The sequence below is a fragment of the Myxocyprinus asiaticus genome, chromosome 29 (genome assembly GCF_019703515.2).
Source record: "Myxocyprinus asiaticus isolate MX2 ecotype Aquarium Trade chromosome 29, UBuf_Myxa_2, whole genome shotgun sequence".
Lineage (NCBI taxonomy): Eukaryota > Metazoa > Chordata > Actinopteri > Cypriniformes > Catostomidae > Myxocyprinus > Myxocyprinus asiaticus.
Window position 1 is genome coordinate 33335147 of NC_059372.1, and position 27093 is coordinate 33362239.

Consider the following 27093-nt stretch of genomic DNA (forward strand, 5'->3'; position numbering starts at 1 on the left):
ACCATATAGTTATTCGTTTTTAAAATCAAAAGTTGCCTTTTTAATGTAACATGAACTAACAAGGAACAATTGCATTTTTATAAATTAACATCAACCAAGGTTAATAAATGCTGTACAAAAGTTGTTCATCATGAGTTCATGATACCTAATGCATTTCCTAATGTTAACAAATAGAACCTTATTGTATTATAATAATACTACTAATAATAAAGTTTCATTTTTATACATGTAGCGCCTTACTACAAACTCAGGGTCGCTTTACAAATCCAGAACATATAGAAGAGACAAACATTAGCATGGTACAAAAACAGTATACTGTATAACAAGCAGAGGAGTATTCAACAGAGAAGCATGCAATAACTAAGAAGAAACAGAAGCATTTAGTCACAACAGAAGAGAAGAACAATTAAGAATCAGAGTAACAACATGAAAAGATATGTTTTTTCAGGAGGGTTTTAAATCATGTATGGTGGTGAGGTTGCGCAGGGATTGTGGGAGAGAATTCCACAATGCTGGATCAGTAACGCTAAAAGCCCTACTATCCAGTGATGCCAGCTTGTAAGGTGGGATAATCATTAAACCAGAGTCAGAAGAGCTAAGTGAAGTGGTTGGAAAGTATTTGTGTTTTGTAAACATCAAATATATAGACTGTTTATGTTCTCATCATTTGTTTATAGACATCTGCTGGTGACATAATGATTCGTAACATTCAGCTAAGGCATGCAGGAAGGTACACATGTGCCGTACAGACTAAAGTGGACAGTGCGTCTATTGCAACAGATGTGGTGGTACGAGGTAAAGTGTTTCTGAGCAAAATGCAAAAAATAAAAAATAAAGCACTTGGATAAAACTTAGATGTTAAAGTTTGAAACCCACTAGCACTAAAAATGTTCAACCATTTCCTCATAGGTCCCCCTGCCCCACCGCTGGACATCAGGGTTGATGAGGTCACAGAAACCACATCCTTTGTGTCCTGGAAACCAGGCCCTGATAACCACAGTCCTGTCTTTGCATACAACATTCAGATCAGAAGCCCCTTCTCTCTCGGCTGGCAGGCTGCCAAAACAGGTGTGCAGGAACTGATTTAGGATTAAAATGCGTTGCCTTTCATAATGATCCGTGAGTGTTGTGTAGTCACTCACTACTGAGTATAGATTAGATTGGCACAATTCATTAAATTCCAGTCTTTTAACCTTGCTTTTATTATGATGATTAACATATGTATTTAGAGACATACCCTTTGTTCAGTCTCTAGTCTCAGTTTTCTAGTAGTCTAGTCTCAGAACTTATCACTGGATTTACTCAAGTTTGAAAGGTTGGTGGGATCATATTTTTGAAAGATATTTTCGAGTTTTGTGGTACGTAGTAGCAAGTAAACTAAATATCCACGAGTTAAATCAGTGGAATAATGTGTACAGAAAATCTGATCACAAAATCTACACACATTTTCGGCTAATTTCTTCTGTGCTTTCTGGTCTCATGTCAAGTCATAATAATAGTACAAGATGGTGAAATCATAAGAATTGGCTCATACAAAAACAGGAACCAACGCACAATGTTATTATAACTTCCGATTATGAAATCTGAGTTTAACCTCTAACACAAACTTAAACCTAAGCATGATTTTAATATGAAAGTCACTGTTGTGTACCACGGAAGAAAGAAAACATTGGAGTTTGGAGCAAGACGAGGGAGGCGTATTATAGGTTTTTGACACACATCAGTCATTTGTATCGCATAAATATGTAATGAGTGACAAAATATATGTACTGAACATTTCATTCTTAAAATAATGTGCTGGACAGGAGTCTAGCTAAAATTTGATGCCTGTATTGCATTGATTTGAAATTCTGTTTGTTGATTGGTTGTTCTCTATGGAAACATAAGTCTTATGATTTCATCATCTATTAGAAATTATTACGAGTTGACATGAGTCTTTGTTTGTGGTTCTTGGCAATGATAAGCTACTGTACAAAGTGGACCAGACTTTTGCCAATAGTGAAGACCCAAGACAAATAAGTCTCTTTAGATATTATTTCATTGTTTTAGATTTTCTATAAAATATCCCCTGACTATCTCTCCTTTCAGTTCCTGAGTCTCTGGGAGGAAACCAGCTGACAGCTCGTGTGGTGGAGTTGAGTCCATGGGTTGAATATGAGTTCAGGGTCTTGGCCACTAACTCCATAGGCACCGGGGAACCTAGCAAGCCCTCACAAAAAATCAAAACCAAAGACACATGTATGTACATGTTTATTGTGGTTACCTATGTTTAGAATAGATGTGGAGATCTATGTATTCAGCTACTTGTTTTCCCAACGTTTGCCTGTGTTACTTGAATGAATCTTAAAGGAATAGTTCCCTCAAAAATAAAAATTCTGTCATCATTTACTTACCTAATTTCGTTCCAAACCTGTATGAATTTGTTTCTTCTGTGGAACACAAAAGGAGATGTAAGACAGAATGTTTATGACTGACAGTCTCAGTCACCATTCACTTTCTTTGTATCATATTTCCATAACTCATAGAGGTGACGTGTGTAATTTTGGCACCAGGACTAAATGGAATTGTTTATAAACACCCCCCTCATTAGTCAAACAAACAGATAATCCTGCCCCAAACTCACACCGTTTGTTAAGGGCCTTGTTTCCCGATAACAAGTCCTGATGGAATTTGTGGACTTTTTTCATATTTTCTGCATAGCAAAATATATTAAATGGACCTGAGAGTACTGCACTTTTACTGGTAGCTAAAAGCATCATGAAATTAGCCAAAATGTTTCTTAAACAAACATGCACGGGATGGGGAATGCATTGAACTTTTATGAATGACAGATGTCACAATTCTGTGGGAATCTACAGAGTTTTATGCCAATAACGATGGATCTTTTAAGAGCGTTCTCTATGTGGAAAGTTACATACATTCTTTCCTTCATATGCGTTTCCCAAAACTGAACTTAACATGACAGTGCAACTTTCAAAACTAAGTCGGTTTTAGCGATTGTGGGAGAGAAGGCAACCGTTAGTTTTATCACTCAGAGAGATGCGGTGAACAGCTCGTAATCCATCCACCACGGTTGTTGGTTCACTAATGGATAAACTCAGTGTGCCGGTCTCGCCCGCGATGGCGGAAATGCACAAACAGCCCAACGTGGTTGGACGACAACACAGCAAATCTCTTTCGTGGTAACAGTAAGTTACAGTAATACCTTGAGTATTATTAGCAGCAATGAGCAGACTCAGTGGTCCGTAAACTGTACAAGCAATAACGTTGATACACAAGAATAACACACTATAATAATCTATCCTCTGGCCAGATGTAAACCTCTTGAATCATATGAGGACATGGGTAGAATGTGTGTTCATCCATCGTTTGACTCCGACTCAGTTCCTCGAAGCTCGGGTGATGACGGGAGGCCGTTTCCTCGCTTTGTCGGTGGACGGTATGGTGGTTGATTTTCGGCGGGTTTGCGGTGATATCAGCTAAGTCGGCTCGGTTGAAGAAGGAAGAGAAATCTTCTTTGTTCACTTCTGCAGGCAAATGGGTGAGACGTGGATTGCTTAGTGGTCTCCTTCGGATCCTTTAGCGTGCTCAGTGGAACACAGAGAAATCTCGGCTCTTCCAGTGAGATGGAGATTGTATGGTATATACGTTACTTCCTTTGGCAACGAGGCTACACCTGGAAGCAGCAGGGCTGCAACTAGACACGGCTCATACTGTCGCTGGAAGCAAAGCTTAGAAGGAATTTCCGGAGTTTTATACTCTCGATGACATCATGGTTGAGGGACGTTCTGTCGTGCGTTTCATCCAGTAGGAGTTGAGAGTTCGATCCTTCAGAATTTCACACATAGATGTAAATTGAGCAAGGCTTGATGGGATCTGTAGTCTGTTTTGGACTCCCTTTGTTTGATTTTGATGCCGTTGTTGAGTGTTCCTACAGGCCGCAGTCAGGCTTTATGACTGTATGTAAGCCTGCCTTTGTTTTCTGTTTGAGTACATCTGGCCCAACACTTGCAATTTACCTCGCTGGGAGATGTTTAAAGTTATTCTTTTAAATAATCAATCTAAATAACAACATGATGAAATATATAGTTTTGTAATTATTTTGTTTAGCACGATCCAATATTTGTACACAATTACTGCTTTGTTCATCATACTGTATGTGTGTTTGCAATGATTCTTTTACACATTCATTTGTGGGTTACAGTGCAACTGCAGGGTCAGTGAAGACTAAAACAAATATGAGTTTTACCATGTTGGCAGCAGGCTTATTGCAAGTGCACAAAAGGATGATGGAACATGGAAGCACTTACAAAGCATACATGTACATGCATTCACTGATCAAGCAGATATCTACTCCCAAAATGATACTGTGACATGACAACAACTCTGCGGTGTGGGAATCAGCGCTTTGGGTGTCAGAGAGGAAGATGAGGAGGTTGCAGAAGAGGAGGAAGGTGGAAAGATGAGACAAGATAGACAGTTTTCACTTTAAATACAACATCTCTAATCCCTCTGAATTTAATTTGCAATACAATCATGCTGCCACTTTGTACCAACTACGTGGTCATGCACACAAATCCATGTAATTTATTGATTTATGCTTAATTATTTTATCATACATTCATTTTTTATTATTATTTTATTTCATGTATCTATTTATGCCTTTATTTAAAATTATATACAGTTATTTTAAATTAGCCTATTATACATTAAATAATAAAAATAGGTCTATAGAGGCTAACTGATATAAGTAGACCTATATAATTATATTCTATTTAAATATAAATAAACAAAATCTAAAATTAAAGTATCATGGTCACATTGTATACTACTCAATTGAGTGTAAGAATCTCAACATTAACTGTATTAATTGTAATAAGTGCAATTTTGTGATTTTCCTGCAGTTGACTGCATGTCTGTTTCCTTACGATGCTCATAAACACTACGATTTCTCCACAGCACTCATAGATCTACGATGATTTTCAAGTATTACTTAAGTTACAATGGTTTTGGGAAACAACCCACAATTATAAGATGATTCGCACAATCGTTTTTATGATCTACTTAGGATTACGATGCTTTATAGAAACGAGGTCTAGAGCATTGTTTTGACAGAATATTCTGAAAAGTAAATCCACAGTCTTCTCACAGACATTACATTTGTCAACAGTATTGTTTGGTAAAGCATACAGAATTGTCATAATAAGGCTACATTTCTACTAGATTTCAAAACACTGACAAACTGAAAAGTTTTTCTTTCCACCGCAGCCATATATTAAATTGTTTCCTGCAAAACTAAGTAGCAGCCAGAAAACTGTTTCAGTAGCATCAGGCAAAACAGATGGAGGAAACAGTTCCCCTGTATGCAGTTCTGGTGTGTCTCGTCTTGTAAAAGTGCCTGAAAAAAGTCTATTTTTTGCTTCAGTGCCAAGGACAACCCCAGCCAGAGTCAGTGGAGGAGGTGGCAGTCGCTTGGAGCTTGTCATCACTTGGGAGGTAACACAGCAAGCTCTTGCTTGCACATTTAAGTGTTCAAAGTTAACTGTCAGTTGTAAACTGTCCAACAGCCTGAATCTTAAAGAGGCCCATCATGCTGTCAGGTTGGTTAGCCTGTAATTTTAGCGGCCCTTGTTTAAAAAAGACAGACTATCTCTAGTGAGGCAGAAAAAGTGTTTATGGATTTTAGCAATTACTTTTAAAAATATAAAGTGAAAAATATGCTCAAGATCCGTGAAAAGGTTTTTTTTTAATTTATTTTATAGTATGCTTTTATACTGGGACAAATACTGTACAACACTACTGTGTCTTACTCAATAAGTGAATAATCAGTTATGGTGGAGTCCATAAGTCGAAGACCACACTGAAAATCTGAGATTTCTTTTAAACCAGTTTTAGGCTTTTGAAAAGTTTAAAACAAAGGAAAGTTATGATGTAAAATGAATTAGAAATATTTCATAATCTGCACTATTTTTTTAGGTTACGAATCAAATGTGAACAAATTTTGACATTGACTATTTGAAAGGGATAGTTCACCCAAAATGACAATTCTGACACATGTACTCACCATCATGCCATTCCAAACCCAAATAACTTTCTTTCTTATGCAGAACACAACAAAAGATTTTTTTAATGAATATTGTGGTCCTTTTCAGTTCAATGGCAGTGGATAGTGCCTCACCATAAAGCTTAAAAATGACTCAAAAATATAAAAAAAGTAGTCCATGTGACTCGTACGTCATATTCCAAGTCTTTTGAAAGCATACAGAGAAACAATCCGAAATGTAATTTTTCAGCGAAAATCTTGAGGTTCGTTCTGCATTCATGAGCATTATGAGAAAAGCTTGCTCACAGTGGCATTTGTGTTGACGTGAGAGCTTGAGGTGTTTTTAGCGCTAAACATCTTTTGTGTTCTGCATAAGAAAATCATACAGGTTTAGAACGATATGAGGGTGAGTAAATGATAACAGTATCTAAATTTTTGGTGAACTATTCCTTTAACTCCTTTGCACAAAAGGTCAGCTTTTCTTACTTCCATTGAAGCACACAAAGAACATTCTCAAATCATGCTGGTATAACATGGATAATCAGGTTTTGAACAAATTTTGAAGTCCATACAAGCTAGATTGCATTTTTTCAATTCAACTTTTAAATCAAATTGGTTTGCTGATAATGTCATTTATCTCATAACCCTTTAAATGATGGCACCACGGATGGCCGCCTCAGTGTGTAGCTCTTCAGTTCTTTTGTTGTTTTTGTTTGTTTGTCCAGTGTTTAGTAACATTTTTCCAGTTAGTTTTACCAGGGACGAACTGCTGAACATTCGGCAGCATATACCATCTCCGCTCTCTTCCTAACAAAACGGACGAACTACACAAACAAGGACTTTTCAACCTCTGCTGCCTTGTGCTTCACAGAAACCTGGATGAGTGAAGCCATTCCGGACAGTGCGTTACATCTGCCGGGCTTTCAGCTGTTCAGAGCAGATCACATCGCGGAGTTAACGGGGAAAACGAGAGGCGGTGGAACATGCTTTTACATCAGTGAAAGTTGGTGTACATATGTAACAACGGTAAAGAGGATGTGCTGTCCTAATTTGGAAGCGCTCTTTATTAACTGTAAGCCGTTCTACTCACCACGGGAGTTTTCCTCGTTTATTCTGGTGAGTGTGTATATCGTGCCAAACGCGTGTGTGAACATAGCACTGCAACAGCTGGCTGATCAAATCACAGACACAGAACAACAATACACGGACTCAGTCATTATTATTCATGGGGATTTTAACAAAGCAAATCCACACGTGAACTGCCCAAATACAAACAGCACATTACCTGCCCCACCAGAGACAGAAATATACTGGATCACTGTTATACTACATTAATGGATGCATATCGCTCTGCCCCTAGAGCAGCTTTGGGACTCTCTGATCACTGTCTGGTTCATCTTCTTCCCACCTACAGGCAGAAATTAAAATCAACCAAGCCAGTAGTAAAGACTGTAAAGAGATGGACCAATGAAGCAGAGCTGGAACTATAAGCCTGCTTTGCATGGATTGGAGAGTTTTTGAGGCTGCAGACACCAATCTGGACAAGCTCACAGATACTGTTACATCATATATCAGTTTCTGTGAGGATATGTGCATTCCTACTAGGACTTATTTAAAGTTCAACAATGACAAACCGTGGTTTACAGTAGAGCTCAGGCAGCTTCGTTAGGCCAAAGAGGATGCTTACAGGGGTGGGGATAAAGTCTTGTACAATCAGGCCAGGAACACACTGAACAAGGAAATCAGAGTGGCTAAAAGAAGATACTCTGAGAAGCTGAAAAACAAGTTTTCAGCTATCGACCCTGCATCAGTGTGGAGTGGCATAAAACAACTCCTACCCCCAACCCTGTGGTGGACCAACAACTGGCTGACGACCTGAATGTGTTCTACTGCAGATTTGTAAGGCCCAATCTCACACCCCACACCTCCTCTGACCTTCACTTCACACAAACACCAACACCTCCTGCAACCACCCCCCCTCCTCCCCCTCCTGCTACTCAACCTGCACTTAAGATCTGTGAAGATGATGTGAGCCGTGTCTTTCGGAAACAAAAGACGAGGAAAGCTTCAGGCCCAGATGGCGTCTCACCAGCGTGTCTTCGATCCTGTGCTAACCAGCTGGCCCCTATCTTCACACAGATCTTCAATAGATCATGGAGCAGTGTGAAGTCCCATGCTGCTTCAAACGCTCAATCATTATTCCTGTCCCAAAGAAACCAAAAATCACAGGACTTAATGACTACAGACCTGTCGCCCTGACGTCTGTGGTCATGAAATCATTTGAGAGACTGGTGTTGGCCCACCAGAAGAACATCACTGGACACTTTCTAGATCCCCTTCAATTTGCTAATCGAGCAAACAGGTCTGTGGATGATGCAGTCAACATGGGATTGCATCATATCCTGCAACATCTGGACAGACCAGGGACATATGCAAGATCCTTTATGTGGACTTCAGTTCGGCTTTCAACACCATCATCCCAGCTATACTCCAGAATAAATTACACCAACTCTCTGTTCCCATGTCTATCTGTCAGTGGATTACCAGCTTTCTGATGGACAGGCAGCAGCTTTTGAGACAGGGGTAACTCACTTCTAGCACCTGTACAATCAGCACTTGTGCCCCCCAGGGATGTGTGCTCTCCCAACTACTCTTCTCCCTCTACACCAATGACTGCATCTCCAAGGACCCCTCTGTCAAGCTCCTGAAGTTTGCAGACGACACCAATGTCATCGGCCTCATCCGAGATGACGATGAGTCTGCTTACAGAAGGGAGGTTGAACAGCTGGCAGTCTGGTGCAGTCAAAATAACCTTGAGCTGAACACACTCAAAACGGTGGAGATGATTGTGGATTTAAGGAGGAACACCCCAACACTGACCCCCCTCACCATTCTAAACAGCACTGTGGCAGCAGTGGAGTCATTCAGGTTCCTGGGCACTACCATCTCACAGGACCTGAAGTGGGAGACCCCCCCCTTCAAGAACTATACACTTCCAGAGTGTGAAAAAAGGCTGGAAAAATCAGAACCGTCAGGCATAGAAACAGTTTTTTCCCTCAGGCTATCCATCTCACGAACAGTTAAATTGCCCCATTGAGCAATAACTATGTGCAATACACAGTTTAGTCTTTTTTATATTTATCCAACACATCCAACCTCTTCTGCCATTTCATTCCTCTGAGAAAAAAAAATGTGCAATGTACATAACAGATTGTATTTGCACTGTACATAACAGATAACAGATTTGTATTAGATTTGCACTACGTATGTGTATGTGTGTATGTATGTATATGTGTGTTTGTACGTATGTGTATAATTATTTTTTATTTTTTATTATTATCTATGTCTTGCTGCTGTTTTTGTGTTGTTTTTGTATTGTTGTACACTGGAAGCTCCTGTCACCAAGACAAATTCCATGTATATGTAAGCATACTTGGCAATAAAGCTGATTCTGATTTTGATGTCATTTGTAATGATGACATGTTTTTTGAAATTAGAAAATAATGCAAAATATAAGCATTTTCACAAGTGGACTTTTGGACCCCACTGTACATTTCCTCACTCTCTTTCATTTCTCTGTTGTGTTGATGTTTGTGTGTATATATGGGCTTCTCCAGCCAGTTCCAGAAGAATTGCAATGTGGTCCGGGATTTGGCTATGTGGTGGCTTTTCGCCCTCTTGGTGGTCAGAGCTGGATGCAGGCAGCTGTGACCTCCCCTGATGCATCCCAATATATCTTCAAAAATGAGAGCATCCCTCCATTCTCTCCATTTCATGTGAAAGTGGGAGTTTACAACAACAGAGGAGAAGGTTCTTTCGGACCCATGACCACTATATACTCAGCAGAGGAGGGTAAAACAAACTTATTGACCTCAATTCATAGTATAAATCCATTAACTTAAAGGTGAAGTGTGCGCTTAAAATATTTAAGCCTATTTTTAAGATTTATGCATTTGAATTTTATAGCAAAATTCCATCAAATGAAATTATGTAACGGTTAACAAAATTGAAATTGAATATTTCTTTTTTTTATAAAAATTACTCAGTTCAATTTGATGGTATTTTGTTGAAATGAAATGCGTAAATCTTAAAATTATTTTTGATTGTGTAATTTTCACATCAAAATACTTTCTCCTGTCCCAGTTTAAAGGTGCTGTAAGTGATATTTTTCATGGAAAGGTACGCAAAAAATGTTCCTACTCCCTGAGAGATATTACCGAAATAAGTGTTGTAAGATATCTCACCTGTCTCCGTTAACAACCGTTTCTGCTCAATGTCGGTCTCAATAAAGCCCGTTTGGTACCTTTGGAGTGCGGGGTTTGGAAAGAGGGGGCGTGGCTAATCCAATGGCTCAGTCTCGTGGAAGTAGAAAGGCTAAAATCGCTTACAGCACCTTTAATGTGTAGAGACAACTGAAAGTAAGCAATTCAATGGTTGACTTCTTGAAGAGTGTTAAGTTACACTGTGGCACTTTCTAAACATTGCTCTGTTTAAATGAGTGGTCCAACAGACAGAAAATTGAAGCTTATAATTTTATAAAAGCACTTACCTGTACATTAATTCTTCTGTTAAAACTCATGTATTATCTGAGCTGTAAATTTGTTTAAATCATAATTTTTACAGTCGTTTTTAGGGTTTGTTGACATTACATTGTCATGGCAACAAAGTTGTAAAACTGGATATAACTTTACACAGAAAAGGTTTGTATCACACTAAAATTATTATTACTAATATTATTGTTTATGTCCTGTGGCTCTACTTTTGAAACAGTGAGTATTTTAATCTTTACGGATTGGCCCCATTCACTTCCTTTGTAAAAGCCTCACTGCAACTCAGATTTTTGCCTTTTTTTTTTTTTTTTTAAGAAAAGGAGGGATGAGTCTAAATTATTTTTTGTTGTAATCAACATTATGTCAGAAATGCTGTCAATTGAGCTTAATTGAAACCAGAATATTCCTTTAACTTCTGGCTCAACAGATGGTGTCTCAAATGGAGTTTTAGATGAGACTACCTGTTTGCCAAACTAGATAGGGGAATAAATGGAAGGTTGATAGGAGTATTTGGGAAGCCTGTTTACACACTTTAGCTTTAAGTATAAACAGTTCTATGACATGTAGCTGAATTAGGTTCTAATAATGAGCCTTAAGATGCGTAACCATTACATTAATGATTATTCTAACAACAGAGCCAAGTCGTGCCCCTGGTCGTGTCCATGCCAAGAGCCTGTCAGCTTCAGAAGTGGAGGTCAGCTGGAAGCCTCTACCATGGAGTACCAGCAAAACACGTATAATGGGCTATGAGGTAAAGACATAAATAAAGCATTTTTTTTTTGTCCCCAATTTGGAATGCCCAATTCCCAATGCAGTTGCCTCTGCATCTGAGACTGTCAATCCACGCAACTTATCACGTGGCTTGTTGAACATGTTACCGCGGAGTGCACATGGAGGCCCATGCTATTCTCCGTGGCACCCACGCACAACTCACCACGCGCCCCACTGAGAGCGAGAACCACACATTATAGTGACCATGAGGAGGTTACCCCATGTGACTCTACCCTCCCTAGCAACCAGGCCAAATTCGTTGCTTAGGAGACCTGGCTGGAGTCACTCAGCATGCCCTGGATTCGAACTCGTGACTCCAGGGGTGGTAGTCAGTGTCAATACTCACTGAGCTACCCAGGCCCCCATAAATAAAGCATTTTAATGAATCCACTGGGGTATGTTCTAAATCATAGTGTTGCAATATTAGAATGTTAGTGCACATTTATGCCATTATTAAAATCTCTTGCATGGTGTTCAAAGGTATAGTTCACTCAAAAATGAAAATTATCTCATCATTTACTTACCTTCATGCCATCCCAGATGTGTATGACTTACTTTCTTCTGCTAAACACACGCAAAGATTTTTAGAAGAATATCTCAGCTCTGTAGGTCCTCACAATGCAAAAAGCTCCAAAAAGCACATAAAGGAAATCCTTTTTTTTTTTTTTTTACCGTAAATTCTCCTCCCTGCCTAGTAGGTGGTGATATGCATGAAGAATGCGAATCACCAAAAACAAAAGAAGAATGTGAAAGTGGAGATTTATAGTAAAAAATGACTTTAAAACATTGATCTATTTCTCACCAATATAGGTTATGTCGAATGGCTTACTTTTATACTGCCTTAATGTGCTTTTGGAGCTTCAAAATTCACTTGCGTTGTGAGGACCTACAGGGCTGAGATATTCTTCTAAAAATCTTTGTGTTCTGCATACACATCTGGGATGGCATGAGGGTGAGTAAATGATGAGAGAATTTTCATTTTTAGGTGAACTATCCCTTTAACAGTGCAGTACAACAAGCAACACTACAAAGACAAAACACGAACAAAGGACTCACTAGAATTTTAGATGGATATAATAGAGCTGTAAATGTGTTATTTCTTTAGATGAATGAAGGAATCAATGAACACATTACATTTTATAATGCTGATTATGACATTGACTATTTGAATTTCAGCTGAGTTATTGGAGTGTGAAGGACAGGCCGGACACAGCCAGTGTGATGAGGACTGTTGGAAACAAGACATCAGCTGTCATTTGTGGGCTGGACCCGAGTAGTACATACAACATCAAACTCAAAGCCTATAACAGTGCCGGCGTGGGGCCTGATAGTGCTGTGGTCAATGTCACCACCAGGAGACCCCGTAAGTGTGACATCATATTTCAGATTTACATTACAGACCTGCCCCAGGGCCCAGGCCATTCTGTGTTATTATTTCTTACCTTAAGGAGAAACATGTCTCAGAGTTTGTTCTTATTTTGTCATTAGTTTAAAAGATACAGAGTAAAATTTTTCAACAGAAGTTTTTGCATTTGTTATTGACAATGTAGTCTTACTGTGCAAGAATTCATGTTGTCAGCAGCTTTCAAAAACTGATTTCATACACCAGTGCTTACCTGTTAGGTATTCTCAAATTGGTCTGAATGGGAGTCAGGTGTTTTGAATAGTGTACTTTCTCTATTTCATGACCCGATCCAGCACCAAGCCAGTCTCCAGTTAAAGTTATGTGGAACACCACAGACTCCAAACTCATCCTAAAGTGGGATCATGTCAAGGCTCTGGAGAATGAATCTGAAGTTATGGGCTATAAGGTATAAACATACTAATGTTTCTAATCATGATTAATCTTATTTGCACAATTAGGATCCGACATTCCTATCAATCAATCAACATAAAGCTTACCCCTAAAATCAAAGGGCAGTGATTGGTTGAAAGAAATGTTGTTCCAGGCTCTAATATGGAGCAACATTCCTTTTAACAAATCACTGGCCTCGGAATTTAGGGTGAAGATTAGGGTTGATTGGTTTTCCAGAAACAAAAACGGATGTTGATACATGAACCTTTCCTAATTATGTAAATCAGGTTGTGGCAAAATTACTGCATCTGATTGGTCCTTGTCTGAATGTATATATACTAAGTTCTAAATCAGATGTGTATTTTGAAGGTCATGTACAAGCAAAGCAGACAGAGTCATCCCAGCGTGGTGGAGACGAACAGCACATCTCTTGAGCTGTCTCTGCCTGTGGATGAGGATTACATCATCCAGATTAAACCAGTCAGCGAGGGAGGAGAGGGAAGCAGCAGCAAACAGATTACCATCCCCAGGATAGCAGGTTTAAATTTATGGCCCTTACATCTATTACTCTAAAAACGTACGTTGATATTTTTCCAAATCCATCACGTGTAATCAATTGATTTTTTTGGTGATTACACATACAGTAGTATAACATTGGTATAATGCTGACCAGCATCTGGAAAGAAGAAGAAATGCCTCCTGACTTTTGTTACGCCACAATCCCTGTTCAAGAACAAAGGGTCAAGATCAGACTGTGGAAACTACAGAGGGATCTCCTTGCTCTCCATTGCTGGTAAAACCTTAGCCCGCACCATCCTGAACAGACTGATCTCAAAAATCTCAGAGGGAAACCTTTCTGAATCACAAAGCGGTTTCCGACCTGATTGCAGCACTACTGATATGATATCCATTGTAAAACAAGTACAAGAAAAGTGCCTTGAGCAGAATATGAACCTCTACCTTGTCTTCATCGATTTCACCAAAGCATTCGACACAGTAAATAGAGAACCAATGTGGACCATCCTTAAGAAGTTTGGTTGCCCTGCGAAGTTTACCAGGTTCATTCAGTTGTTCCAAGATTATATGACTGGAGAAGTTCTCTCTTACGGCGAACCATCTGAGAAATTCAGCATATCCAACAGTGTGAAACAAGGATGTGTCCTTGCCTCAGTGCTTTTCAGTTTGTTCTTTACTCAGGTGTTGCTCTGCAAAAACCAAGACTCAGGAGAGACTGATCAGAGAGGCGCTATTTGATGATGACTGTGCTCTCATGGCACACCAAGAGAACCACTTACAGACCATGGTCGATATGTTCTCTGAAGCTTCCAAGCTATTTGGACTGACAGTCAGCATTGGCGAAACTGAAGTCCTCTTCCAGCCCTCACTGAACAATTCCTCCCCACAGCCCTACATCACTGTAGAAGGCGTGTAGTTGAAGATTGTGGACTGTTTCAAGTATCTGGGCAGCGCTATATCCTGTGGTGGATCCCTAGACCAAGAAATCACCATGAGGATTAAAAAATCCAGCCAGACACTTGGGAGGCTGTGAACCAAGGTCCTGAAACACAGGAGTGCCATGCCACCAAAATCAAGATGCATAATGCAGTCATGATCACCTCCTTGTTATATGGATGTGAAACCTGGACACTGTATTACAGACATCTCAAACAACTGGAGCAATTCCTCACCTGCTCCTTAAGGTTGATCATGTCCATTCTCTGGCAATACCTCATCACAAATCAAGAGATCCTAGACAGAGCCAATACAACAAGTATTGAAGCCAAGATTCTTAAAGCTCAGCTTCGATGGAGTGGCCATGTCATCCACATGGATAAGACCAGAATTTCACGGCAGCTTTTCTACGGCGAATTCAGACAAGGCAGCTGCCATCTGGGTCGCCTTGGAAAGAGGTATAAGGACACCCTTAAGGCCAACCTCAAGTGGGCAGACCTCCAGCCCCGCCAGCTTGAGACAGCCTGGTCAAGTGCTGTCATCATGCATTCCATGTCCAACTTGTGGTCAGCGATGTGCCTCTGAGTTCAGACTTCGGAGTCACATGAGAGCCCACAAAAACAGATGAATGTACAACAAACTGTCATTCTCAGTACCCGAGAGACTACTAAGAGTATAACATTGGTATAATGCTATTAATTGGTCATAATTATTTATAGTCTTGTCTTGGATGTATGCTAACACAGACATTTCTGCTTAGCAAGCTTGATTTTGTGCATTGTTGCGTTCCAAAATGTGGCATTAGTGTGAACTGTCCACTTATACTGTTAGTTTTATCTTTCAAATCAACCACTGTCATGGCAGAGCAACAGTTTGAAGAGAATATTGCTGAGCAAGTAAATTAAAGTCAATATATTTATAGCAACTTACCTGAATAATACACATCCATTTTATTGTTGCAGACTTTTGTAGATACTGTAACTCTATCGCCCCCTTGAGTACTGAGTAGGGTTGTTTATCGTGGCATGATACATCACGGTTCAAAAACGTGACGATGCGTATCGTGGAGATGGGACAATTTCTTTTAATTTTTAACAATTATTTTAACGTCTGTTCTATCCAATATGCGCAACGTCCTATGCCTTTGTAACGTGTGCATACAAATGGAAATCACTTTATTGCACACAAGGAGTTCTAAAATGCGATTGCACACTAGCAGCCACAGGTGTTGTACGATAAGTTCGGCTGAAACTGCGAAAACTGAAACTGAAATCAGCAGGGGGAGAAAGAGATGTGCCTTTTCAGCGTGAGGGATCTAATGTCTGTTTGAAGAAGACTGACCTACTCTGACTGCGCAAGAGTAAATTAAAGTTTACAGAGGTTTAATGAGAGTGCCATTAAGATATTCATCTACAATATATAATTTTGAATATTATGTATAATAATGCTGTGGGGGAATATAATCCTAAATCATGTCTGATTTGATTTCATCAGTAAATTATTATTATTTAACTGCATAAGCACTTCCATTAAATATGTATTTTTGAAAAAAAATATTTAGATGTAATGAGAGACAATACTATTTTAGAAAAATAAAATGTTAATTTAAAATATTTCCAATGTTTGTAATCAGTGACCTGTATGTATCTAACATAATAATGTATTTTCAGTAAGCAGAATTAGTAGCTAATAGGCTATTTCCATTTGGTGTCACCATTGCCCTATTCTGGGCTGTTTTTAGTCCAAGTACATCTCTGTTGGACTATTTAGCACTTTTGCACTGCAAAAAATGATTTTAAAAAGACAAGTATTTTTGTCTTGTTTTCCAGTAAAAAATATCTAAACATTCTTAAAACATGATTTATTTACTTGACGAGCAAACTGGCATAAGATTTTAAGTCTTGTTTTGAGAGAAATCTAATCAAATTTAGTGAGATTTATACTTAAAACAAGAAAAAACTGTTTGCCAATGGAGTAAGAAAAATAAAATTCAAAGAGAAAAGTTTATTTTGCTTACCCCATTGGCAGTTTTTTTTTTCCTTGTTTTGAATCTAAAGTTCACTAGATTTTGTCAGATTTATCTTAAAACAAGACTTAATATCTTATTCCATTTTGCTTGACAAGTAAATAAATCACATTTTAAGAATGTTAAGATAATTTTACAGGAAAACAAGACAAAAATACTTGTCTTGAAAATAATTTCTTGCAGTGAAGGAACAGTACTTTTACCTACATTTTTAAGGAAATGTAGAACTGTTTTTAAGGAACTGTTTTGCATATGTCTGTAAAGTAATAATAAAAATAATAAAAATAATAAATAATAAATAATAAAAAAAAACTTTATATCGTAACTTCTAAATTCAGGCTTAATTTAAAGAATCGTGAAACGAACCAAACCGTGAGTTCAGTATCGTGAACCACACCAAATCGTGAGAGTGAACCGTTACACCCCTAGTACTGAGCTTTGTTACTTCCACAGGCATGTACGTCCAGACCATGCGTTGACATTGGGTTGGCTAATACTCAGGTTTAGGGTTTTGAACAAACCCCTAACCCTACAGTACGTATTAAACTTTGGATAGTAACTCATCCTGTCCCATTTGTTCTGTGGTTTTGCCTGGTGGATGACAAAAAAACGGGTGAAAAAATCCCACAGACTTCTACTGAATAAGGACCTGACCCATAGCTAGGCACCAGAACATCATATTGACTTGGGGGTAGGTTCTTTTGATGTGGGCCAGTAAGAAACCCCCTAGCAACCATCAAGAACACCCTAGCAACCACACTGCAATGTGCTTAAACTCTCAGAACACTTTAGCAACTACATAAAGTAGTAATGTCCTGTTAATCACCCACAACACCTTAGCATTGTGGCAGCGAGTTTTATATGGGCAAGTCCCACTCCCATGTTCTTTAGAAAATGTAAAAACCTTTTGTTTTGTGTTTTTATTGTTTGTTTAACTGAATAACTAAATTTTATATATATATTTTTATTTTTTATTTTGCAGTTGCACATGCGATTGGATTTGCCCCAGAGAGGAAATCACTACCAGTTATTTTAACACTGGCACTCTACGGTACGGTCAGGACTTTATTATGACAGAAGAACTAATCTCTACAGTGGAGAGAACCATACAAACATCTACAAGTGGACCCACTTGTCCTTTTTCAGTATGTTTTACAAACTGAGACTGTTCATGTGGAAAGTTTTCCTCTGTTTTTTTAAAAGAGGTAGTTTGTTAACCCAGTTTTGATTACTGACACCAAAGCTGCTGTCGAGACAATGGTGTAAGAGCTATTGAATTGTTTTTGGATATTGTTTTTTTTTTTTTTTTTTTTTCATATAAACAGACATTATCCATGTGGTTTCCAAGTTGGAACTGGTGCATATGACATTAAGGATTCGCATGCAAGGACATCTGTTTGGTTCAAATGAATCCATATCCATGCATTAAATGGTTGGCAGTGGAGAACCACACTAATGCCTTTTCCATAGCAACCTTGGGACTATTTAATGAACTCCTTTGAAGAGAATCTCTACTGCCATACCTCAGACATTTTCATTATAAAGACTTTTATCTAATGTGATCTTGCTCATCAGCACATTTCAATCAGCTGTCCTCAAATCAGACAGAGTTTACAGTCCCGCAGTGTTGACATGCCCCCTGTCTGTCTGAACGACGAAGCTAATGCTGCTGGCCTTACCTATACAGAAAAAGAGCTCACTGGTTGTCTCGAGCTGGCCGTTCCTTCAGTCAAGAACTGAGATCTTTGTTTTGCTAGTGTGTGCCTCTTCGATGAGTAACTGTATGTAAGAAATCCTCAGGACCAGAACAGCCTTAAATTGTCATTATTACTTTTGATTATATGTTAATTTGCAATTCCATTACTTTGACGATGTATAAAGAATAATATTTTAATTGTAAAAGACCAGCTTTTAATATTCAGTTGAGGTGCTTTCTATAGGTAATAGCTGTGTTCATTGAAAAACCTATGACCTAATGCTTACGTTTTATTACATTCAAGCTGTTTAGCATGAACTGGCTCTGTAGTGGTTCGAAATACAGTATTTGAATGGACTGTCTGCTTTTAATAAATGAAGGAACACGAGTAATGTTTTCTTAAGATTCTTGTTGGTCAGTTACCAGAATTACTGTTGCAGAATGCAAACGTAATACATGCAGGGATGTTAATTCATGTGAGAGGAAAATTAGCAATATGATAAGTGTGGGTGAGAAACAGATTAATATTTAAGTAATTTTTTTTACTATAAATCTACATTTTCACCAGCCCAATGTGCATTCACAAGAGGTCTACTGGGCTGTTGTGCATATATAATTTATAATTTTCCTTTTCTTTTATCCATCCCTTTTTTCTCCTTCCTCCCCAGTAGGTGGCGATATGCATGAAAAATTCAAATCGCCAAAAAAAACCCGGAAGAACTCGGTCCTCTCATGAACGCACATAGATGGGATGGTGAGTGTAGATTTATAGTATAAAAGGACATAAATATTGATCTGTTTCTCACCCACACTTTCTTATCTTGCTTCTGAAGACTGGATTTAACCACTGGAGTCTTATGGATTACTTATATGCTGCCTTTGTTCTTTTTGGAGCTTCAAAGTTCTGGCCACCATTCACTTGTATTAAAGGGACCAACAGAGCTGAGATTTGTTTCTAAAAATATTTGTTTGTGTTCAGCAGAAGAAAGAAGGTCATACACATCTAGGATGGCATGAGGAAGGGTCAGTAAATGATGAGAGAATTTTCATTTAGGGGTGAACTATCCCTTTAAAGTGTCCATTTTATTTCATTATGGTTTTAATGATTAAGATGTACAGTAATTTACCATGTAATTCTGGTAAATTAACAACAAAAACAGTGTTTTACTGAAAAGTAAATGTTACAGAAGGTAATAGCTTAAACATATAAATGTGCTGTCTTTTAATATGCATGGTAGGCTATCAGCTTTAAACTAACTTGTTTTGATTATATTAACTTTTAAAGACATATTATATACATCCTACAACATTCTAAATCCAACAGCCGGCTAGAAAACGCACCATTCCTGTCAGAGTACTGCCCAGGATCAATGGCCGCATGGGGCAACGATGACTTCATCTGGTGCAAACAAGAGAAAGTGAAGGTAGGTGTCCAGAAAATAAATGCTACCTATCAGGATGAGCTTCCAACGCTATAACTGCATAGTTTTAGAGTTTGGGGTAGGGTTAGGGCTTAGTATAACCGCACACCATATCACACAACATGATAGTTATGCTGGTAGCACATCCTGATAGGTATTATCTGCCAGACAAGATGTGCTACCTAGGTTTTTAACACTTTTCATGCTGTTGTAGTACATACCGAAAGGTTCTCCCATGCCTCCCGACTTGTGCTACCCATGTTTAAGCTTTACACATCACTGTTTTTACTGCTGGTCCTGAGCAAGTAGCACAGATTAGTGATGGGAAGATCGGATCATTTTACTGACTTGAATCTTTGAGTCTCGTTCAGCAAAATGAACGAATCTTTATTCAAGTCATTTCATGCATTTCGTTCATTTGAGCAGAATTAAATTAAAATGTTACATTTTCAATAGCCAAATCCCCCCCAATACGTCTACTTACGCAAACTTTGATTATAGTCCCAATAAGGAAAAACTGATAATGCAGCCAAGGACAAATTATGAGAAACAGAAATGATTAGTTCACTTCTGGATGTGCATAGCGTATACAGATGTCACGTGACAAAAGAACGAACGACTCGGACCAGAAGACTCGAGAGATGAACTAATCATTTCTGTTTCCTGTGTGATCAATGCATAGCATATACGGCTGTCACGTGACAAAAGAACGAACGACTCGGACCAAAAGAGTTGAAAGGTGAACTAATCATTTCTGTTTCCTGTACAGCGCCTATGCGGTTTTCACATAACAAAGGAACGGAGGGTGCGCAGTGCACATGCGCGGCCAACACAAAATGAACGAATCACTCTCTGAGACTACTCGTTCTTCTGAGTCACATAAAAGATTTGTTCAAAATGAACGAGCCATCACTAGCACAGATTGTCAGAACAGGTGTTGCCGGACGGGCGGTTGACTTGCATGGGAGTGAGGAAAAGTCGATTCGCCTAAAGAAGGTTGATGTATTTGGAACATCTTCACCTGATCATAATACTTACTTGATGGCTGAATCTTTTCTCCCACTGCATCTGAACTAGAGATACAGTATAGAAATGTGCGTTTTCTGGTGTTTTTAGTGTTTGATAATTTCCCTTATTTAGATGTCAGTAAAACAGGGCTGATAAAACAGTTTAAATAGACTTTTAACTAGGACTAAGAAATTAATTACTGTCATGTAAATTACATTTAAAAATTACCTTAGTTTTATTCTAAATGTTTAAATATATGAACAGAGTCTCATTTCAAACAAGAATGCACACTGTGTACAGTATTATCTTTATTTCACAAGTGGGTTTCTTACAATAATTACAGTACCATTACAGTTCATCTAAGCTAGTACAGTATGGCTTATTTACATTTAACCTTTGCTTGCTAATTTGCAACAATGCAGTATTACAGCATTGAAGTAGAAATATGTATAAGGAAAATGACTAACTGAAATAATAATAATCAAATAATAAAGGCATGATTTTTAATCTTCAATAGATAGTCAGCAAGCGTGATTAATATAGTTATCCATTCATGTGAAAATTAGGAGAATTTTTCACAGAACAAGTTGTGTTTTACACTTCAAAACAATCAAAAATATTTCTGTCCAAGCACTTAAGCAACAACATGATACCAGACAGTTTAAACATTTTAATAAAAAATTAAGTACATAAGATAAATGTCAGAAAATGACTGAAATATAGCAGAACGCTGCAATCTGACAATTTAAGGATTTGTCAGCTGTCTCTGTTGTCATCAGTAATTAATCTAATTTTATCTGGAAAAGATAAAAAAAAATGTAGGAACAGTTCTCTGGTGATAATTGAGATTCCTTCTTCACTCGTATACCTATTGGTACCTAACCTCTATTTAATATTTTCATGGAAATATGGAACTTGTGGCATATGACAGCTGGCTGGATTGACATCCCATGTAGTTTACTGAATACAAACATCCTGCAGAAACATTTCTTCAGAGAATTTCTCATTGCCATCCTTAGACATAACGTGTGGTCTGTTGGCGCAGAATTCTACGTTGATCAACTTGATAAAATTGTCTCATTTGATTTGTTACATGATAAACTCATGCTAAATCAGTTAATAGTCAAGTTACTTAACTTATCCTGCCACTGCATCAACCAGCCATTGGACTTGTTTTGCTACAAAAAATGTGTGACGTCATCGTGTTTTAAGATGATCTGTTTTGATTAGTCCGGCATCAGTTGTTCCAGCTCTTGTGATTGGTCACGACTTCGTTGACCCCGCCCAGCACCGGCAGCCTGCTCTCTCGTCTTGCATCTGGGTTTACATGAGCACAAGTGAGTTTTGCTACAGGTTTATCCAAAAGTCAAGGCGGGAATATTTGAAGTTGCAGTGTCAGATTTGAGAGGTTGTAACTGCCGATTTGTGGCTGTATTGCGAAAGAGAATTAAAGTACAAAAGTAAATATGTAATACAAGTTTGTGTCTGTTGTTGTATTTATGTGAATGTCATTTTACACATTTGTGACTATTTGTCTACAATTTTGAATTCAGAACACAGGTTTTTGATTATTGTCTGAGAGTGCAGATTGCAACATTCAACTTCAGATTTTTATTTTACAAGTGTTCACATCCTTGCTGTGAGTGTAAATTTCAACTTATGAATACAAATATTTATTGTATAAGTTCTCAAATTCAAATCTACAAGCTCTCGAGTTTTGCTACTGATTTACCTTCATGGATTGGGTGTTCTTGAGACTAATGGGTTACAGAGTATGAGAATACGTTCCACCCCCACTTCTGTGTTTTAAGTGTCAAAGAATAGGACATGTTGCAGACATTTGCAAAGGGAAGTTAAGATGTGTCAAGTGTGGGGGAGAACATGAATATGACCAATGCAACGCTGTCAAAAAGTACTGTTGCAATTGTGGAGGAGAGCATAGTGCTGCATATGGAGGATGTGAGGTACAAAAGAAAGCACAAGAGATTCAAATGTATAAAAATTGCAAACAAAACCTCTTATGCAGATGCAGTCAAAGCATGCAAAAACATATCAAAAGACAAACCCAAATCCCAGATCAATGAAAGATCCTTTCGGGAACATCCTCCTTCTACTGGGAATGCTAGTAAGGACAACTCACAGAGATGTTCACATAAATGCAGAGAAATATCTGAAAATACATTGGTAGTAAATAAAGTAAAATTTCTCAAATTTATGGTCAAGGTGGTGAACTTTACAGCTATTCAAAAGAGCCGATCAGACAGATTGAAAACTGGTGGATACAGCAGCAGAATTCTTGAATATTAATAGCGTGACTGAAAAAATTATTCATGAATTGTTTACCCAACCGACGCATGAGGATCTGTCTCAGATTACTGATTAAAGCAATGGTTTTATCCATTTTACAATGGAATATTAGGAGTATTTACGCAAATGGACAGGAATTAAAGAAATATGTGGCAGATCTTAATAAAAAAAATGGGGGGTTGGGGGTGGTATCACATTTATTAAAGATATCATAACTTACAGAGAGATAGACATCTCTGATGATATAGAATGTACAATAGTTGAAATATATAGGGATTCCAATAATAACAGTGTATAATATTTATAATCCATGTTTCACTCTAACTAATATAGTAGGTAACATTTAAAAGACCTAGAGGTCTAGAAATATGGTGTGGAGACTTCAGTGCACACAATCCATTATGGGGAAGTTCAAACACAGATGCAAATGGAAAATGTATAGAAGATATAATAGAAGATCAGTCATTAGTGTGCCTAAATAATGGGAACAGAACTACAGTAAAAATAAATACAGGGAAACTATCATGTTTAGATCTTACAATGGTGTCTGCCTCTCTAAAAAGTGGAAGTGAATGGTGTATTCTTCAAGACACAATTGGAAGTTATCACTTCCCGGTTAGTACACCCTATAGTCATAATATGTCTATGGAGGAAAAAGTGGTGTTAAGTGAATTGTTTAATTTCCATTGTCAATCAGACATTATGATAATACAAATAGATAAATGAATGATCATGCAGACAATATAACAGCTTGGATAATAAGTGCAGCAGAGAGTAGTATACCTAAAAGCATGAGCAAAACAAACAAAGATTGTTCCATGGTGGACAGATGAATGTACTAATGCAGTAAAAGTACGAAACAAATCATTCAAAAGAACTAAGAAGAAATTTGAATTCAAAGAATGCAATAGAATATCAACAAATGAAAGCAATAGTTCAATGTACCATAAAAAAAAAAAATAAAAGCTTAAAAAAACATTTGAGAGCTTTATGTTCATCTGGAAGGGAAACAATTATAGGAGATGTATGGGGTATGCTGAAGAAAATGAACGTTAGAGGAAGATTTACACAAATTGCAGTACTTATAGATAGACAAAGATGTCATGTGTCAGATACATACAGGTGCATCTCAATAAATTAGAATGTCGTGGAAAAGTTCATTTATTTCAGTAATTCAACTCAAATTGTGAAACTCGTGTATTAAATAAATTCAATGCACACAGACTGAAGTAGTTTAAGTCTTTGGTTCTTTTAATTGTGATGATTTTGGCTCACATTTAACAAAAACCCACCAATTCACTATCTCAAAAAATTAGAATACATCACAAGACCAATAAAAAAAAAACATTTTTAGTGAATTGTTGGCCTTCTGGAAAGTATGTTCATTTACTGTATATGTACTCAATACTTGGTAGGGGCTCCTTTTGCTTTAATTACTGCCTCAATTCGGCGTGGCATGGAGGTGATCAGTTTGTGGCACTGCTGAGGTGGTATGGAAGCCCAGGTTTCTTTGACAGTGGCCTTCAGCTCATCTGCATTTTTTGGTCTCTTGTTTCTCATTTTCCTCTTGACAATACCCCATAGATTCTCTATGGGGTTCAGGTCTGGTGAGTTTGCTGGCCAGTCAAGCACACCAACACCATGGTCATTTAACCAACTTTTGGTGCTTTTGGCAGTGTGGCAGGTGCCAAATCCTGCTGGAAAATGAAATCAGCATCTTTAAAAAGCTGGTCAGCAGAAGGAAGCATGAAGTGGTCCAAAATTTCTTGGTAAACGGGTGCAGTGACTTTGGTTTTCAAAAAACACAATGGACCAACACCAGCAGATGACATTGCACCCCAAATCATAACAGACTGTGGAAACTTAACACTGGACTTCAAGCAACTTGGGCTATGAGCTTCTCCACCCTTCCTCCAGACTCTAGGACCTTGGATTCCAAATGAAATACAAAACTTGCTCTCATCTGAAAAGAGGACTTTGGAACACTGGGCAACAGTCCAGTTCTTCTTCTCCTTAGCCCAGGTAAGACGCCTCTGACATTGTCTGTGGTTCAGGAGTGGCTTAACAAGAGGAATACGACAACTGTAGCCAAATTCCTTGACATGTCTGTGTGTGGTGGCTCTTGATGCCTTGACCCCAGCCTCAGTCCATTCCTTGTGAAGTTCACCCAAATTCTTGAATCGATTTTGCTTGACGATCCTCATAAGGCTGCGGTTCTCTTGGTTGGTTGTGCATCTTTTTCTTCCACACTTTTTCCTTCCACTCAACTTTCTGTTAACATGCTTGGATACAGCACTCTGTGAACAGCCAGCTTCTTTGGCAATGAATGTTTGTGGCTTACCCTCCTTGTGAAGGGTGTCAATGATTGTCTTCTGGACAACTGTCAGATCAGCAGTCTTCCCCATGATTGTGTAGCCTAGTGAACCAAACTGAGAGACCATTTTGAAGGCTCAGGAAACCTTTGCAGGTGTTTTGAGTTGATTAGCTGATTGGCATGTCACCATATTCTAATTTTTTGAGATAGTGAATTGGTGGGCTTTTGTTAAATGTGAGCCAAAATCATCACAATTAAAAGAACCAAAGACTTAAACTACTTCAGTCTGTGTGCATTGAATTTATTTAATACACGAGTTTCACAATTTGAGTTGAATTACTGAAATAAATGAACTTTTCCACGACATTCTAATTTATTGAGATGCACCTGTACACTATGTGGCCAAAAGTTTGTGGACACCATATGTGCTTGATGAACTTTCAATTTCAAAACCATAGGCATCAATTTCCTCCTTTGGTGCAATAACAACTTCCACTCTTCTGGGAAGGCTTTCCACTATACTGTATGTAGTAACATAGCTGAAGGGATTTGCTCCCATTCAGACACAAGTGCATCACTGAGGTCCGGCACTGATGTTGGGCGATGGGGCCTGGCTTTCAGTTGGCGTTCCAATTCACCCCAAAGGTGTTCAGTGGGGTTCAGGTCTGGGCTTTGTGCAGGCCAGTCAATTTCTTCCACATCAGACACAGTAAACCATTTCTTTATGGACTTTGCTTTGTGCACAGTGGCATTTTCATGCTGGAATAGAAAAGGGCTCTCCCCAAACTGTTGCCATAAATTTGGAAGCACCGAATGCCCTAGAATGCCATTGTTTGGAGTAGAATTATGATTTATCTTCACTGGTATTAACGGAGTAACCAAACACTTTAATTAGAAGGGGTGTCCACATATTTTTGGCCATATAGTGTATATATATATATATATATATAAGGCAGATGTCCTGGGTGGAGCCTTTTTCCAAAGTACATACCATGTATAATGATGAGTATATATCAGAACGGACAGCTCTCATTAGCCAGTATACAGATATTATCACAGTTTGTAGAAGATGAGGCAAGAGACATAGGTCAATATGCAATGTATTTAATGTAAACTCACAATGTAAAAACAAAGAAAACAAAAGGAGTGAGGAACAAACCATAACAGCCTTTACACGGATAAGAACTGACCAGGAGAGAGAGAGAGAGAGAGACACACACACACACACACAGAGTAAATGCCTGAAGAAGAAACAGCTGGGAACAATCAGGGATTACAAAACAATGACGTGACATAACCCCCCCCACCCCACCCCCAGGAACTATAGGAGGTTATAGGAGGAGACACAGTAGACAATGATGCAGGGCCGAAAACCACCATAGATCAGGGGACCAGGGCGAAGCCGGTGGACAGGGAAGTGGCTCCAGGAAGTGAGCGGGGTCCGGCAGCCTGGGAGGCAGCTCCGATTGTGGAGCAGGGCCCGACAAGGCATTTTTGGGCTGTGGAGCAGGGCCCGATGAGGCAGAGTGGGATTTTAGAATCTCAGAGGGCAGAGCCGCAGGAGGCTCAAGAGGCAGAGCAGTTTAAGGCTGAGGAGTCAGAGCAACAGATGGTGGAGCCACAGGAGTCTCAAAAGATGGAGTCTCAGGAGGCGGAGCCGCAGGGGGCGGAGCAGTATGCAGCTCAAACAGACGCTCCGCTCAAGTTAAA

At 38.6% G+C, this 27093-nt stretch overlaps 1 protein-coding gene across 1 annotated transcript in view; it reads left to right on the top strand.

Annotated features, from left to right (window-relative positions):
• The window catches only part of cntn3a.1 (contactin 3a, tandem duplicate 1), a 139790-nt gene extending 121839 nt beyond the window's left edge, over positions 1-17951 (top strand). Inside the window, exons 14-23 of the mRNA XM_051662872.1 lie at positions 678-795; positions 910-1068; positions 2089-2238; positions 5426-5496; positions 9661-9895; positions 11229-11344; positions 12541-12727; positions 13063-13175; positions 13529-13697; positions 17620-17951. Of these exons, the coding sequence (XP_051518832.1) occupies positions 678-795; positions 910-1068; positions 2089-2238; positions 5426-5496; positions 9661-9895; positions 11229-11344; positions 12541-12727; positions 13063-13175; positions 13529-13697; positions 17620-17711 (1410 nt within the window). The 3' untranslated portion in view covers positions 17712-17951. The remainder of the gene's footprint in view (positions 1-677; positions 796-909; positions 1069-2088; positions 2239-5425; positions 5497-9660; positions 9896-11228; positions 11345-12540; positions 12728-13062; positions 13176-13528; positions 13698-17619) is intronic.
• Positions 17952-27093: the final 9142 nt, after the last annotated feature.